The sequence below is a fragment of the Corvus cornix genome, chromosome 2 (assembly GCF_000738735.6).
Source record: "Corvus cornix cornix isolate S_Up_H32 chromosome 2, ASM73873v5, whole genome shotgun sequence".
In the NCBI taxonomy this organism is placed as follows: domain Eukaryota; kingdom Metazoa; phylum Chordata; class Aves; order Passeriformes; family Corvidae; genus Corvus; species Corvus cornix.
In genome coordinates, this window is record NC_046333.1 from 36,465,117 (window position 1) to 36,483,027 (window position 17,911).

At 36.8% G+C, this 17,911-nt stretch overlaps 1 protein-coding gene across 4 annotated transcripts in view; it reads left to right on the forward strand.

The window, feature by feature from the left end:
- Positions 1-17,911, forward strand: part of CAPN7 (calpain 7) — a 33,194-nt gene that overhangs the window by 7,489 nt on the left and 7,794 nt on the right. For 3 of the 4 annotated variants that reach the window (XM_039571544.1, XM_010398866.4, XM_039571541.1), the window contains 14 exons: positions 788-855; positions 1,951-2,151; positions 2,548-2,634; positions 3,324-3,450; positions 3,785-3,870; positions 5,555-5,648; positions 7,210-7,356; positions 9,006-9,112; positions 10,583-10,703; positions 10,957-11,101; positions 12,600-12,699; positions 14,395-14,530; positions 14,973-15,048; positions 17,317-17,462. In XM_039571544.1, coding sequence (XP_039427478.1) covers positions 788-855; positions 1,951-2,151; positions 2,548-2,634; positions 3,324-3,450; positions 3,785-3,870; positions 5,555-5,648; positions 7,210-7,356; positions 9,006-9,112; positions 10,583-10,703; positions 10,957-11,101; positions 12,600-12,699; positions 14,395-14,530; positions 14,973-15,048; positions 17,317-17,462 — 1,641 coding nt within the window. The remainder of the gene's footprint in view (positions 1-787; positions 856-1,950; positions 2,152-2,547; positions 2,635-3,323; positions 3,451-3,784; positions 3,871-5,554; positions 5,649-7,209; positions 7,357-9,005; positions 9,113-10,582; positions 10,704-10,956; positions 11,102-12,599; positions 12,700-14,394; positions 14,531-14,972; positions 15,049-17,316; positions 17,463-17,911) is intronic. The other variant, XM_039571549.1, reaches the window with a different exon arrangement.

The window sequence follows — 17,911 nt, forward strand, 5'->3', positions numbered from 1 at the left end:
GGGGTGAAAGTAGCTTGCTTTTTGTATCCTCAGTTAACCTCCCTGATCTGGGATAATCAGTCAAGGCACAAAGCTAGCACCTGAGACCTGCTTGTGGGTGCCACAGGAGAAGCCACGCCTCACGTTGTGCCTCCTGCAGATTGTTTAGCTGCAGAAGCCATGCTTCATCTGTAAGGAAGACAAAAATATAAACTGTCATAAATGACCTCCCAAATGGGAACAGAAGTTAACACTCTTGATATCTGCTTTGTTGCCCTGTCATAGATTATTTTATGCCTTTGATTGCAAGTTAAAAACTTGGTTCTTGAAACTCTATCTTGTTTGTTTGTATTTTATGAAAGTAAACATTTTAAATTTTTGTTCCTAGTTACCATGATCATTATAACACATTTGGGGAAAAGAATTTGAACACATCCAAGCCCAGCAGTATATGCAACATTTGGTTGTGTCTTCTTTCTGCCAATAGTGTTTTCATACAATTAATTGTACTGGCAATTCTTTTTGTGTATGCAGTGTTTTCCATGCTGAAGAATTTTAGACGTAACTTCCATTCTATCAACATTTCACTAGAACAGCAAAATGGTATTTGCTTACATAGTATTTTTTTATGCTGAGCTTAAAAAAAGAAACAACAACAAACAAAGCAAAACATTTGCTCATTTCAAAATGAGAATTGGAAGAAATAGGTAGTTACTCTTTGCTCTAATCTAGAAGTATGACAACTGAGCTTATAAAATGTGTTGGTGGTTTTTGGATGTGTAGATTTTCTTTTTATTTTGCACTTTAGGCTACTGAAACTTCAGAAGCAGGCCTCCAGTCCAAACTGAAACAGCTGGCCCGACAAGCACTAGATAGGTGAGTACTGCTAATGTTAGTAAACATAATTGCTGTCAGGTCTAAGTGCACTCTCTGAGCTGGATTCTCAGTCTAATGTGTCTGTGTGGATTCTGTGTAGACTAAGCTCCTGTAGAGTTCACCTTGGAGCTGGTTGCCAGCTGCTTCACTGCTGAGTGTAGCAGCTCTTGTTCCAACCCTCTGGGAATCTTGGGACACGCAGAATTTGGAAAGGACTCTGTGCTTGTTAGAACAAATGCACTACTTCGGAGATATAATCCAGAGTACTGCAATTATTGGCCTCCATAAAGATGCTGAATTCAGGCTAGCATGTAGTCAAGGTGTCAGTGTCTCTTCATAAGGAAGACAGCTCAGAAACGGGGAAACTTACCTTGATGACAGCAATCTAATTACACAGTATATGTGTAGTGAAATCTCTGTCTGAAACAAATTACGTAAGTTCAATGTACCTCTTTTTAAATCAGCTCTATGATGGTGAATCACAGGCTATGTTGGGCAAAGTTTCAGTTTAAGCTGGGTTTTAGCCCTTCTCAGTCTGTGTTCAGAAAAAAATCCCAATGTTTTGCATGTGTGTGACTATGCAGAAGCTTAATGCAGCAGTAACAAAATATGGCTCCTGCATACACGGTGTTCAATCAGTTGAAATGCTGGGTTGTGAGAATGCCCATGGGGTTTTACTACTATTATACCTGCTAGGCAAAATAGATCTGTAAGGTATGAGAGGAAGCAAATCAGTTTTCTCTCTGTGTTTCAGTGATCTTGTTCTGAGATTCCACATAATGAACACTTACACAAATTCTCCCATTAGCATAATTTAGAGGCAATAAAAATCTAATGAGTTCTGTCAAAAGTAGCTTGTATGATTTGGAAATGCTATATTTTAATTGATTCGAGAACAGAAGAGTAAAGAAGTACCAGCATCAGAAATTGATTTTTTTTTTTTTTTTTTTTTAAGAAAATGTGGTGTTGGTCAACTTGGGCATTTGCTCAGTCCATTTAACATATGTGGGAACATGAACAAAGAAAATCAGTAATTGAACTGTAATTATATTTTTATCACTGTTGTAAAGAAAATGCATTTTTTATTTGCTTTAGAGCAGAAGCACTGAAGGAATCCATGTCAAAGTCATCTCAGAAAGAAAAGTCAACTACAGCTAAACCAAATCAGCCAGTCAGAACATTCTTTCCATTGGGACCTGATTTTTCTCTAAATGATAAACCACAGACAATCAGAGCAGTACAAGCTAGTGAATCTCAAGGTCAGAGATACACTGCAGAGGAGATTGAAGTACTCAGGTAAGCTGAAGATTTTCCAAAATCAGTTCATGAAAGATCTGGCTCGGAGAAACCAAAGTGCAAAGTTGTTTTTACAATTATACAACTGCTACTTCACTTGAAATTGAGGGAGTGTAATATTTTATAAGCCTCTGCCTTCTGTTGCATGCAGTTCCTTTTACTTTGATTTTTATTATAGGTGTAATAAGCTAAATAATCCATAAAATCATTAGCCTAAATTGTGGCTTTTGAAAACTATCAAATATATAATGTTCAAGAGGTAGTTATCTTGTTTTCAGAAGCACTGTGTCTTGTTTTTAAAAATTCATTTTGTTATTACCTTCTGCAAGTTAGTCTTTGGAAGATGACTGATAGGTTTGTAACTCTTTTTTTGTTTGTCTTTCCTATGACTTGCAGGAAGACTTCAAAGATTAACGGCATTGAATATGTACCTTTCATGAGCGTTGATCTGAGGGAACGTTTTGCCTTCCCTATGCCTTTTTCGTAAGTATGCTTCAATTACTGAACTTCTTTTTTTTAGTTTTGTTTCTTTTTCAAAACTTTCCCATATTTGGTATTTCTGTATTTTTTTTCCAGAGTTTAAAATTGTTTAAATAGGCTTTTAAGCATAATTTAGGCGGAGATATTTAAATACTACCACTTCCTTTTTCCACTCTGAACTTAAAATGTTGTTGTAAGCTGATCCTGCTCTGTAGTGCTTTTGCAGTTGTGTCTTCAAGCCTACAAGGACAATATTATATTTGGCTTTTTGGATTATTGGGCTGGACTGGCAACTTTAGTCTGTTTTCTGATGCTGCTCCATGCTAATGAGTTAGCTCTGTTGCTTGTAAAATGCAGGTGATAGCTGTTTCCTCTGCAAAGGGCTATTCCAAGGAAGAGTGGTGTGTAGCAGCTAGACCTTCATTCATAAGCAGTAATAATAAGCTAAGATTACACAGCCATAATAGACAAAGACATTGGGGTTGGTTGAATTTTTTTTAACATTTTTGCCTTTCCCCCCCCCAAAAAATCACAAACTTAGAAACAGTGTTCTTTGAACTTGTTTTAAAGCTTTGTAATTGTTCTATGCATGTTTTGTACCATCTATCAAATATATATGACTGGACATACCATGGAAAGCTTTTCTAAACTGCTATTGATTTATTTCTACTTTTTTTCTATCTTAAATCTAGTGATAAGTGTGGGAAGCTACCATTATCCCCCAAACAGAAAGCAATGTTTGCCAAGTGGGTGCGACCAGATGACATAACAAATAACCCTACGATGATCTATACTGTATCAAGTTTCAGCATAAAGCAGGTAAATTGTTCCTAAGGAGAAATGTATGCTGTTAGTGGTTTATCATGGGGGACTTTCTTGTTCAAAAAGGAATCCTGTCAGATGTGAGAGGGCTTTCCTTGGCTCTCATGAGATTAAATAAATAGAAAAAACGTTGCTCTGTAGGGGCCTCATGTTGAGCAAGCATACATTTTCTGCCTCTTTAATAGTAGCTTTGCTTCTTTTGGTTTAAATCGTCCCATTTGAAGGGAATTACCGACTGACTGTTTTCCTGCCCTTCACACACTGCATTCATCTCTCAGTATCTGAGTTATTAGTAAATGTCCTCACTGGTTTTGTTTTCTTTTCTTTATAGACAATAGTGTCAGATTGTTCTTTCGTGGCATCACTAGCTATCAGTGCAGCATATGAAAGAAGATACAACAAAAAATTGATCACAAGGTAAGTAGCTGTTGCTTTGTAAGATCTTTTCAGACTTAATACTGCCAAGCTTTTGCAGTATGTTCTGTGACAGCTGTACACAGTAAAAAACAGCATTTGTTTCACCTTCGTCTCCCTGGGACTCATGTGGTATCAGCACTTCTAAGCTGGAAGCCAACTTTATATTGAAACAAAGGGTTTTAAATCTAACAGCAAAAAGCTGTTAGACAAACCTTCCTAATAACAATTTTAAGTCAAAATTTGGAACAGATTGGGAATTTATTCACCATAGACATGTTCAAAGAAAAAACAATTTTCAGTCATTTATACACACTCCAATATCCAAGACTTTTTATAGATGCTCTCAAAAGCCTGCCCAATTTATTGCATCATGGTATAGGTGTTTTGTTTCTTTTTTTACTACCAGAACATCTCACCTGTCTTTGTTTAATGGATAACCCAAGTTTCATCCAGCTAGACAGGGCTTTATTAAATTCGCTGTCCTGGTTAGATAATTGATGAATTGATGAATTTTCTGGGGTGTACAAGCCTATGAAGTTGCTCCTTTACTGTACCTGCAGTGTATTAATCAGGTTTTCTGGAGTGTATGGGCCTTTGACTCCTTAACTTGCTCAAGATAGCTTTCTTTTTCTATGATATCTTATTCATCTCTAGTTATATGATAACCATTAAACAACTCTTTATTGAATTTTGTTCTTCAACTGTTGGTTAAGTTCTCTAAGGGGTACGGGTTCATGGAGTTGCTTTCTGCAGGTGCAATGAGGTAATTTCTCAGGGTTTTCTACTGATACTCAGCCAACACAGATCTAAATCAAAACCAGCTAAAATCACAGTCAAACATTCCTTAACTAATTAAACATAGTTCATTGCAAAATTTTTTAAAAATCACAAAACTCCCGGCTAACTAAGATATAACTCACTGTCAATATACATATGTATACAGACACTGGAGTCTAACTTCAGGTGTGCTTTGAGGAGTAATAAATAGTTTGGAAGGATTCTTTATTTTTTGGGGATTTTTAAAATATAAATTTTATTTATAATGCTCTGTAGTTTCATTTTCCTACTTTGTTAGCTGCTGTGCAACAGGTGATCCATTTTACAACTTGCTGTGGAATTAATGTTAGCAACACTATCTCATCTCCACTCAACTGGCGTCCCATGATAAATGTACCATAGGTTTTCTGGACTTTTCTGGGAGGCTCTTGCCAGACCAGTGTGTGACTGTTCTTGGATTGTTTTGTTTTAACCTATTCTTGTGAGAAGTGAGTTTGTAGTCTTCTCAACAGCAGCGAGTTCTGCACTGCCTTCTCCTTCAAAAGTTTGACTTGTCATTCAGGCAAATACTGTATTTATATTATAGATGTGTAAGTATTGTTTGCTTAATACTAACATGAATTTGTTTGCCTTGCTTCTGTTTGAGAAACAATTAGGTTACTTACATTCTTTTTGCTACTATATTAAGTAGAAAGCTGCAGCAAGAGCAGGACCTGAAAAATAAAACCTATTTAAGCATCATTATTTTTACTAAATGTGAGTTGCTCTTCATTAAAAATTCCATATTTGTCTTCAGTGTAAATTCTGAAACAGACTGTGTTAATCCATCTTTTATTGTTGTAAGTGTATAGCCAAGTAATTTATGTCATAATTTCCTCCTTTTCCTTTTTTTTTTTACTGTTAACAGTATAATCTACCCTCAGAATAAGAAAGGAGAACCAGAATATAATCCATGTGGTAAATACATGGTGAAGCTTCATATCAATGGTGTTCCTAGAAAGGTAAATGTTTTTGGGGAACCTTAGTACTGTTATTGCATAAGTCATGTATTTTAAGGCTTGATCTGCTTCACTATGAAGTGCTTGCATAGCAAAAACTTTAGGCAGGTGTTTTTGGAAAGTAGTTTTTAATGGTCAAACCTTTTTGAGATTAATTTTTGGTTTTGAAGTATGCAACCATATACTACTTCTGTCTGTACTTCTGTAGATGTTCATAAAAATAGCCTTACATCAAATTCATGTTAAAAATGCCTTATATTACTTAGCAGAATTGTGAAAACCAAACAGGAACAAAACAGTGTATGCCCTATTTATGAATTAGATGTACAGTATTCCACTCCATCTTAGAGAGAATTAAAGAATGCAGAGGGGGGTGTCAGGAAGAGTATAGATACTGAATGACTGTAGAGGAATCACTCAACTGATAACTCAAGCAAGGCCTTGCTTGACTACAGATTTTTAGTAAGAAGAGGAAATACCTGAAGATAAAACTTTGCAAACTCACAAACTACTTTATTTTCTTTTCAGTGCAATAAGTAAGAACATAAAAAATTTATTTCTTCTCATAATACGTAACTGTAGCACAGATCGTAGTGACTGATGAATGTTTATGAGAGTTCAGAAGTTCATGGTGTGGAGAAGTAGGGGAAAACTCCTCAAAGGCCCTTAATTTTTCAGATATAACCTCTGGGTCAGGAAGTCCTTGAGCTACAAAATTCCAGAGTCTGAATGTTTCAGGAAAGTATCATTTTTGTGTCTGCCTTGCTCTTAAAAATCTTCCCAAAATATCTCCTAATGGCTGCCTTTTGTTAGGATGAATGGCCATTTGCTCTCCTATGAAAAGGTCCATTCATTCCTGCACAGATAGGATTTGACCAGAGAATGTGCTGTGTTGGTAGCCTGTATTTGTAATGGACTAGTGCCCACAGGGAACTGAAACATCTATTCAGGGAAACTGTTTCAGACCACTGCAGATATGCAGTAAGAAACTGTAATGATGATGAATATATACTACCTGATTTAAAGAAGAAATGTTAATACTGTCACAGCTGCTGTTTTGAGTTGTTTTTCCTTTTCAGAGAGAAGAAGCTTAAATGTGGAACAAGAGGCTGTGAAAGTGATACGACACAATTTGTTTCCTTAAAGATAGATAAATATTTATTTCTCTGCTGGCTACCAAGCATCATCCATGTTCTGATTCCTATTTAGATGAGGAATATTGTTAGGCTTTCTTTACTTTTTATGCTTATAATTGCACTGAACTTTTCTGCAAGTGCCTTTTGTAAAGTACTACACACTGTATAAGATTGTACTGTCCCCATCAGTCAAGGCGGCCACTTACATGTCACCCAGTTAGACCAGTGCAAGTAAGAGCTGGCAACAGAATTTCTTGTTCACTTGGGCAGGCCGCTGCAGGATTGATAGAGGTGTCCATATGTGAGAATAATGGTCAGGTCTGGCTGTGTCTGAGAAGCTTTGTATTAATGAGGGTCTTGGTTTATTTTCTAATTACTTTCAAAATACTTTATTAGCTTTATGATGATTTTTCATTCATTTCACACAGGTAATCATAGATGACCAATTACCTGTTGATCATAGTGGGGAACTTCTCTGCTCGTATTCCAATAATAAAAATGAATTATGGGTGTCACTAATAGAAAAGGCTTACATGAAGGTCATGGGAGGATATGATTTTCCTGGATCAAATTCTGTAAGTATGAGATTATTTCTAAGAGGAAAAAGTTTCACATAGATAATAATGGGTAAAATAATTTCCTTCTAGTGAAATCAAAGTGAACAGCTTGGGGAGACAGGTATTTAGTTTGACATTTTCTTAAATTTTTTTCTGTTTCTTTCTTTCACAGATATTCTTAGCTGTACTTAATTAAATTATGCCATCGAAACAGAATGAGCAAGACATCTTGATGGTCAGAGTTAATCTTAGTTCTCAGACTTCAGTATTGATGCTTGTGGAGGGGAGGTGTTTATATAGAGTCTAGATGGAAGTGTTGGGTGAAATCATACATTCTCTTTGCCCATATCAATACTGCTGTTTTTGGTTTCTAACCCTTTCAATAAATAGGGCAGTTCTCCCTCATTAGGTAATGGAGTCAGCTAGGAAAGGAACAGTCTAGTCATTTAGAAGGTCTATATAGAGGGAACAAGTACTTTGATCTGTGCAAGTTTCTTTATCAGATTGTTCCACTCATCTCCGTAAATACGCATTGGGTTTCTATAATGTGGTTACTGAAGAAATAGTCATCATACTGCAGCTAAACTGACATGCACGTTATTCTTTAAAGAAGGACACTTTGCTGAAATGAGTAGCCCACATAATTTCTTACTTAGGAAGCCTTTCTGACTTTAACTTAAAACTATTAAACTTGTCAAAATTTTTTTTTTTTATTTCATGGTGCTAATTGGTGTCTTGACAATCACATTCTTGGTGGGTATACTTGGTAATCATCGCCTCTCAAATTATTATGGAGACAAATGTGGCTTTGTGTAAGGGGTAAATGTAGCACACATTTTTATGTGTGTCAGTGTCAAGCTGCTTTGTTTTGAAGGACAGAAGCTGGTGAGAATAACTGTGTCTTATTCCCATTGTCATCCTCTAACTTGCTTTCTGGAAAACCAGCTTGACTGGTGACATTTAATCTCCACCCTTCCTGTTCCCTCCACTTTCCACTGTATTCCAGCTTCGTTCTGTAATCAGGGTTACTTACAATCAGGCTGTCTTGTACTTGTAATTCCCCAAGTTCCCACCCAGCAGTGCTGGTTATTGACACTTCAAGCATTTACAGTCTCTGCTTTTGCTTTGAGGAGTACAAAGCACAAGAATAGGAAATAAGCAATATTTCAAGGAGTGGGGAGATTAAAGCATCTTTTTATGGAAATACATGTCAGTGTCAGCTTTACCAAAAAGAAAAAAAGCCCAAACCCTGAGCTTTAGAAATAAAACATAAATTATTTAAAATGCATATATAGTAGCATGGTTCCAAATAGTGCTTCTGACGTATGCTTTAAAAGTCTGTAAATCTGTGAAATAAATAGAACACATCACACAGCTGAGCATGACTGATGATCCTGATATGCTTCCATTGCTCTGGAATTCCAGTTTATTTCATCAGTTCATTTTCCAGCTTTTTTTTTTTTTTTTTAAGCTACTTGGAAATCTTGTCCTTATCTAATCAAAGGAGTTTTTGTTTGTTAGTCTTAATCTTGACCCTTTTATGCATAGAGCTGTATTGTAATTTATGTGTGCTTGATTCCTTTCAAGGAGTTATAAGTTGTGTACAGACATCGTATGTTTATATATGGATTATCTGTTCTGATTTCTTTTGAATACTTGCATTTCAGAATATTGATCTCCATGCACTGACTGGTTGGATACCTGAAAGAATTGCTATGCACTCTGACAATCAAGCCTTCAATAAAGATAGCACTTTCAGAATGCTTTATCAGAGGTAAACACTTGTTCTTTCCTAAGTAATTAAAATGCTTGCTGTGTAGTAGCTGTGTTACCACTCTAAAAGCAGTACAGTCACCACAGATACTTTGACAGCATTTTGGTACTGCTACAAATTGTGCTTTATAAAACCTCCATGTGCTTTCTGGAAGAAGAAAAATTGACATATTGATGGCTTCGATAGAACAGAAGATTAAAATACTGGGGAATTTTGTGTGAGGAAATTCCTTATGTATAAATTAAAAAAAATAATAACCCTTTCCTTGATAAAGAAAATAGAATACAGAGTCAGAGGAGAGCAGTTTGGAACCAATATACCAGTTAAGTGTTTAAAAAGAAGAAGGATATGTGTTCTGTGTTTCCACACAGTTCCCCAGAACTATATTATATCTGCTGTCCTTAGCAAGCAGACATAATTCAGTATTTCTAATCATATCACAAGATTATGCCCCATCAGTAAATCTCCTGGAGGAGCACCAAAAGTCTATCAAAACTGCAATACTGGTCTTCAGACCTACCATAACAGCTGGATTTGATGGCCTTAAAGGTTCAAAATAAATGATTCTGTTATTTTGCTTATGATGAAAGATATAGCTGTGATTTATAAATGCCAGGTATACCAAGTACTTTGATTTCTTCCAAAATGGTTTTGTGCAGCCAGTGTCTTACATATTTCAATGCAGTAAAAGGGGATTATTCTGTTGACTGAAACATCTGCATCCATGCTAAAAGAGCATGACCCTTTCTACAGTGTTTTTTCAGTTGGTTAGGAGCTCTCAGAGCTGTCAACAATTTTTCAGATATTCTGGTGTTGTAATTCGAAGATGTGACTGAAGTTCAGATGGGATCTAGCCATTGCAGCATCACTGTTGTTCACCTGTGCTAGACTGAAAATGTGTTGATCCATAGTCCAGTGATCCTGTAATCTGTCTAGGGACACTGGGTATGTACTTGGATTTTTAGCGTGGGCTGGAAACATGTTAGTGTGTTTTCACAACAGCAATTGTTGCAAAATTAACAACTGCTATTCAGAACACTAAACTTGAGTATAAACACCTGCAAAAGTATAGAAGCATGAACTTCTCATTCTTCAGAATCCTGGGGTTGTGACAGACTTGATAATTTGCTATATACAGTCATTGACTAAGTGTTGATGAAACCACATTTGTGCTCAGCTGAAGATCTGTCAAGAGTATTTTAAAAGCGACACAGGCTGAGCTTCAGGTTGATAAATGCTGAATGTTGTTTATGAAGTTATATTAAAATAGTAATTTTTCATTTAAAGCATGTACTTAATTTGGAAAGAAAAATAATTCCACTTTCTCAAGTTTTTTTCAGGAGTGATTTCTGCTGGCAAAAAACCCCTGTATCCCAGTTTTTGTAAAGCAGGATCATGTTAATGGACAGTGTACAAACACGCAACTTGCAAGATTTTAATTAAGCTATTTTTTTACCTCTTTTTGAACAGATTTCACAAGGGAGATGTCCTTATCACAACAGCAACAGGGGTGATGTCTGAAGAGGAAGGAGAAAAATGGGGTTTAGTTCCAACCCATGCATATGCAGTCTTGGATATAAGAGAATATAAGGTATCAAGTGAAACTGAAGGTGTTTGGAACTCCTGTTTGAAACCTATGTGTGTTTCTAGGTTTACCCCAGATGGGTACCTACTGATTTTTTTGCTCTAATGGCTAATATAGCTTATTTTGTCTTGGACCCAACTGGGAAATTTCAGAAAACTTAAATGATTCTGTGTTTTCTTGATCCATATAAAAACCACCTTCAATATGTAAAAATTACATTGACAAGATGAATTGACAGTTTTACTTTGTGGTTTTCTAGGGACTTCGGTTTCTTCAGCTAAAAAATCCCTGGAGTCACTTACGTTGGAAGGGACGATACAGTGAAAATGACACAAGAAACTGGACCCCAGATTTACAGAAATACTTGAACTTTGATCCCAGAACAGCTCAGAAAATAGACAATGGTAATAAGGTTTAAGAAGTCACTATCTTTTTGAGTCGTATAGATCTTTGTGGTGTATCCCTGCAGGAAGGTGGAAAGGAATGCTTAAGCACAAGGAGAGTAAAACAAATACTAGAAACTAAATAGTCCGAAAATGTAGGAAGTACTTGTGTATTTAAATGTGTCATTTCAGGTTTGTCTGGGGTTATAAGTAATCTGGACTATTAAATATATCTCAAATTCATTGACAAGAAAGTACCTCCTTGGTAAAGTATGCTGTCTCAGTATGTGGGAGTTCAGTGCGAAGAGAATGTTCTGATAACAAACTGTGTAATGCTGCTTTTTAATACGTGAATGGACTTCTTGTGGGTTTTTTTTCCTCTCCAGCATTTTCAAATACGTATCAACATGCTTACTGTAATCAGTATTTAAATCAGTCTTTCTGCTGCAGCAGCTGCATTTTACTTTCAGAAAGACATTTCTGCTTCTTACTGTCCTAGTTGCTGTCTGCAGATCTCTGAGAGAGCCCTTTTGTTCAGTGACACTGTTTTTACAACACTATGCCTCCAAGTCCATTAGATTATAGCATTTATTGATAAGCCTTGTGCAAATGCCTGATGAAAACTTTTGATTCAAACATAAAAATAGCAGCCCTGGATTTGTGACAGTTATGAGAGAGTAGCTTGTTATTTATTTACTGCTTCACTTTGTAAGTAATTTGTAGCATCTAGTTGTTAAAATTTTATATAAAATTGCATTACTAATTTTAATGGAGTTATTCCTTCTAATTGGATTTACACTTTGGTTTTCTTGTTTTTGTGTAGTTGTTATGACTGCTTTTTAGTGCTGCAAGATCTGCAACTGCCTATGTCAGAGACACAATTTATAAGGCTGCTACCATTTTAAAAGTTAATTCCACTAGGCATCTGTTGGCTTGCAGGCACTGTTGTTGGCTGGAGTTGCAACTAAGGGAGCTATGGAAAATTAGAATAAATGCATGAGAATGTTGTAAAGATGAAGCAAATTTAGGGTGCAAAAGCAAGTAACATAGGTGTTGGATGAAGTATCTTAGAAATACATTCAAAACACACGTTGATTGAATACTCGATTGTGCTGGATGACTACTGAAGTAGGTTGTTGAATTGCAGGAACCTGTTTGACTGTGTGTTTTATTTTTTTGTTTTTAGAAACCTAGGAAAGGGGAAATCAGGTCAGAATCACCTAATGATGTCTCTTTCAAAATAGCAGATTTTCTTGTATCCTCTGCTTATTGCTTGAGAATGACAAGCATTCTGACAGCTTATCAGAAAGTCCCTGATAATAAGCAGAGACTAACTTGTTTTTTCTTGCTTTAACTTGGTTTGGGGGACAAGTTTAAATTTAGCAATTTAGGCAGTGCAGACATTACTACTACATTTTGCAAAAAAATAAGCTGTATCATTTGCTCACAAAGAGACTTCTGAGAAACAAGTGAAATCAAGGTATCTGGTAAGAAAACAATAACAGCATTTCCTTTTCAGGCATTTTCTGGATTTCCTGGGATGACCTGTGCCAGTACTATGACGTTATTTATTTGAGTTGGAACCCAAGTCTTTTTAAAGAATCTACATGTATTCACAGGTTGGTCCAAAAGATAAAATTTTTATTTCAAAATCTCAGTAAATGTTCTGATGTGAGGTTTCCTTCCTTCCATTCTTCCAAGTTACAGCTAGGGGCCTGAATTCCAACCCTGTTCTCTTGAGCCTGACTACACTTTCTCAGCCCAGGCTTTGTTTTTGACTGCTTCTGTAACATCAGTGGAGCTCAGTAACCCTTGTGATGTTGCTGTGGAACTGAAGTTGTGTAACCAGATTCTGATTTCAGTCCCACATCTCCCTGTCAGAATAAAAATCAGATTTTTGTGCAGTCCATCTCTAAGCAGTGACCAGGCAGTGCTTAAGTGACCTAGTTATTATTTGAAATTCATCTTTCTGGCCAGTTGCAAGTGAGCTGTGCAGCATGTGTTTTCTTTACAGGGTGTGTTCACTGACATCAGGGTAGTTTAACCAGTTCTGGGTTTTAGCAATTGTAGTTATCATAAGTAATCTTCCTTGCCTGCTGATTTGTTTTCTGAATATGATACCTGTCTCTTACCAAATATCCATTACATTCAGGTTTTTTGTCTCACAGTTTGAGGATAAGTGCGTGTGTCTCTGTCTCAGTTTTGGAAAGCAAGGGTTTCTATACTTTTTCACTCCACTAGACTGCACTTTGCCACTGCTTCCACACTGTCTCTGCGTGTGTTAGCTCTGCACAAGCTCCTTCATTCACAGTGTGACTGCTGAGCTTTTCTGTAAAGACTCCTTCCATCTTTGTGCTCCAATTATTTCTAAAATACACTGTAGCAAGATGAGATAATCAGTATGTCAGAGTTCACCTACTGGTCTGTCTGTCCTTACATTATCAATGATTGTCATCCCTCTGTGTAGGGAAAAGCCTTAGCACAGTGGCCGTTACCATAAAATGCAGAGTAACAACAGTGATAATTTGAAACTTTGTTAATGCAACCTTCCACACATGCTGCTCAGTTGTACAAGTGTGAGAGGGACAAGGAGACTTAGGAATAGCTGTATACACTTCTGTTTCCAGTGTGCCACACTTTTTGTTCAGTCATCAGCACTTTTTGTTTTTTCACGCTGTATTTTTCTTGTCTAGACAATTCACAAGGCTGCAGGCTGATTCTGCAGTAGGGTACCTCAAAGATCTTTAACACTTCCTGCAGGGCACCCTTCCAAGCATGAAACAGGGCAAATTTTTAAATAAAAATTGCCTCAGAAAAAAAAAAATGGAGAAAAATACTTGGCAAGCTTTTGAACCTAACCATAGCTGATAGATAGACAGATGGATGGATGGATAGATACATTGATAGATAGATAGATAGATAGATAGATTTCTACAGTTACAAAGGCATAGATGTTTTTCATTTAATATTGGTGTGTGCAATCATGACTGTGCTTGTGTAGCAAGGCTGCTTAAATGGTTCCACTTTTTCTGTACTTTGTGTGGCTGTAGTCACCAGCCAGGCTGTTTGTATTTAGAATTTTTTTGTCATCATACATGTATTGTGGTGAACTCATTTATAAAACAAGGTTCCAAGATAATGCTTCTGATGTGACTGTGTTATGTAACCACTGCCATAGATGCCAGTAGAAAACTAGGCTTTGGTAACTTGTTACTGATAATATCTTGCTCTGTGTATTGTGTAGGATTTGGAGTTCGTTTCAAAGCATAAATTAGTTTCTTACTGGTCTAATAACATGTCTGTATCGCTTTCAGTACGTGGGATGCAAAGCAGGGCCCGGTGAAGGATGCCTACAGCCTGGCCAACAACCCTCAGTACAAGCTGGAGGTGCAGTGTCCACAGGGTGGTGCTGCTGTCTGGGTCCTGCTCAGCAGGCACATCACTGACAAGGTGCTGGTTCTGCACTGCGAGCTCTGACACAGCTTCTGTAAATCTTTCTGTATGGCTTTCTCTTACTAATATGTTACTGCCTATGTTCAGGTGTGTATGCCTGTGTACATGTAGAATTTTTTAATTCAGCAGGTACGTGTACCTGCAATTGAAACAGACCCAGAGTAAAATTTGAGCTGACTGATTCTATTCCACCATACAGGTTCTGAAGTGACTTTGAATCCTGGAGCCTGAATAAGTTAAATTAGTGGCTGTTTGTTTACTTCAGGCATTTTAAAAAGAATTCTATTGGGTATCCCAATAAATACAAATATCAGATCATACTTTGTGGTGATCAAAAGGGACAGTAGAATGTATACTTGACTTTGATTAAGCGTTCATTATGTTTCACAGAATTGCACAACTCTGATTTGTGTTTGTTTGTGGGGGGTTTTTTTTATAGGATGACTTTGCACACAATCGGGAATTCATTACAATGGTTGTGTACAAGACTGATGGCAAAAAAGTTTACTATCCAGGTTAGTATACCTTAATTGTCAAGAAGCTGATGTCACAAATAAACGAAGAATTACACAGAATTTTTTGGAGAGGAAAGGCACTTTTTCCTTTAAAACCTGATGCCTCAGTAAGAGGTCAGTCTTCTGAAATCGTTGTTTTGCTCTGTTTGATCCCACTTAAAGTCTACACTGAAGGATTAGGCCATTCTACGCATGCTGTAAGCACTCTTAAGAGGTCTATGTAGTCCTGCTGACACTTATTTTGATGCAGCATTTTCTTTATTTTTTCTGTTTATTTTTCAGTGCCAGTAGTTAATGCTTAGAGGGAACAGATGTTATGTGTTAGTTTCTCTGATAGCATATTTATTTCCTACATTTGTGAAATTATTTAAAGGTCTACACCTTCCACAAAATGAAAATAATCAGGGTTAATTGTCCCATGAACTTGGCTTAATAAAGTACCTAAGCAAGCTTATGAAATACAGGTGAACACTTCAGCATATTTCCAAGTATCAGGTATGGAATGTTTAAAATGTTAAAATTTTATCAAAATCTCACTCTTGGTCATTATATATCAGATTCTCTTCACCTTGAGGAGAAGGGGTTTGGCTTTTGGAGCTTTGCTGTAGCTGTGAAGCAGCCATGTATGCTTTATTTCAAAACAGATAGCAGATCTGAGACACAGGCTGGGATACAGGGTGTAAAGGTAATGCCCAGGTTGAATGGATAGACTGAAACTTTAGGTCGAGCTAATAAGATCATATTTTTATTCATTCTTTCCATCAAGTTAGAGATTACTAAGAATATTCCTTGGAATAATTCAGTGAAGGTGCATCTTAAAACAGGTGGATTTGGCCTGTTGCTTTTACAGATAGGAATCTCTTTAGAACCAAGCTTGCATTCAGGTAGTGGCTCATGCAACAACTCCCTTAGTAGCTTTTAAAGCTTTTTTCACCAAGGAGTGGAATTTGTGGGACTTTTTCTATTGGAATGGCTGGCAAGCATTGCATTTTTCACATCTGATCTTGTTCAGTCAATTCTGTTGACCAATTCCCCTAGATCCAAGCTTCCCCTAGAACCCAAGTCTTTCTGTGAAAAGAGCTGCTGATACCTGAACAAATCATCATCTGTTTTTGCAAGAGCTTCTCTGTGAGGAGAAGCAGATGCCCAAGACTTGCTTCTGGTGTTGCTGGTAGTTGTAGCAGTGCTTATTTTACACGTGTGTTTCACTGAAAACGTTCTTAAATGGGCAAACCCAAACACATTTGCATAGTAGAGGGAATTGTTCCATTGTGCTTGAAAGAGACAGTCTAGCAAGACCAGTAGCAAAAACTGAGTGATTCATATGTTTTGTCTTGCTACACAAACTTTTTTAAAAACTTCTAATCTCATGAGCTCAAACTTGTTTAAAGCCTTCTTCCATGGAAATAGATTGGTCAAGCTGCAGTATTCTTTTTAACCATCTGTTAAAATGAAATGAGAACAAAGCAGCTAAATCCTCTGGCAGCAAGGCCGAGATTTCCCATTCCTAAGCTTCTTATTGTTTTATATTAATCCTTTCCCCTCTCCCATGTTGCTTTGTGGAAGATAATAAAAGGACTTGATCCTGGGCCTATTGAAGTAATTGGCTAGACTTGGTCCTGCCTCACTGAAATTAAAAGAAGTCTGGAAAGAACCAATTAGAGGTGAAATAACAAATTACACTGTCTAATTGTAAAAGCAAACATTTGGGATCTTTCTAAGTACCACATGGACATTGGTATTGGGCTGCAACTACATCTGTGTAATGATCACAGGGATTTGAAGAGAGAGGGAGAGAAAGCCTGTGTGATTTAGTTAAAGGAATTAACATGTTTTGAAGTATTGTTTATGAGGTGGCCAAAGATTTTGGCAGCTGTCATTCTGGAACTGTCCAGCCGATGGAGAAGGAACAGACACTTCAGAGATTTTCAAAGAGTGCTTAAACATTCATTACCTTTCTCTTGAAATTTCAACATAATTACAGTAGGCTTCTTTGAGTAGTGACTTTGGTGGGAGATGGATAAGCAGCCCTTACAAGTCTTGGGATTTAAGCTGTACTTTTAAGCACAGAATTTGTGTCTTTTCATGTGTGACTGTACCTCTCCTGAAAACAGTAGCTGATGTTAAGACTGTCCTTTTTATGGGTAAATCTTGATGCTCTCCTCTGTTCAGAGCACTTGGGTCTGTTCAGTCTAATCTTAGTAGTAAGTTTACCAAGCTGGGGGATTTTTTTGGTCAGGGAAACGTGTTCATCCTTTTCTTTTTCAGCTGATCCTCCTCCATATATTGATGGTATCCGGATCAACAGTCCTCATTATCTGACCAAGATAAAGCTGACCTCTCCAGGTTCCCATACATTCACCTTAGTGGTGTCCCAGTATGAGAAACAAAACACCATCCATTACACCATCAGGGTATGTGCTGTTGTTTCATAATGAACATAAGCATTTAAACTGTAAAGTGTCCTTTGTTTTTATATTTGAGAAAAATTCTTCTCAATCAGTATTGCTATTTTGGGAGGGAAGCTATGAATGATGGAGCAGAACCACTGGATGAAGTGTTTGGTAACGTTTTCCATTTGTAGTTAAGATATTAGTGTGATTTTAGTAACAAAATCAGCTGAAAAATACTCTTATTTCTTAGAATAAAAAAATATCTATGTACAGGCAGATCACTGGCTCTCTATATATCAAAAATAAATCTATTTTAGATCCTGGTTAAGATGTAAAGTTCTTTGGACTTCTTTAGGTCTTGACTTAGGATTTGGGTTTTTCTCTTAACTACTGAGTCACATAATGATCAATGCTAGATTTTTTTTTTTCCACTGAAAAAGAGTAAAATGCAGATTGTTTCCATTTTGCTT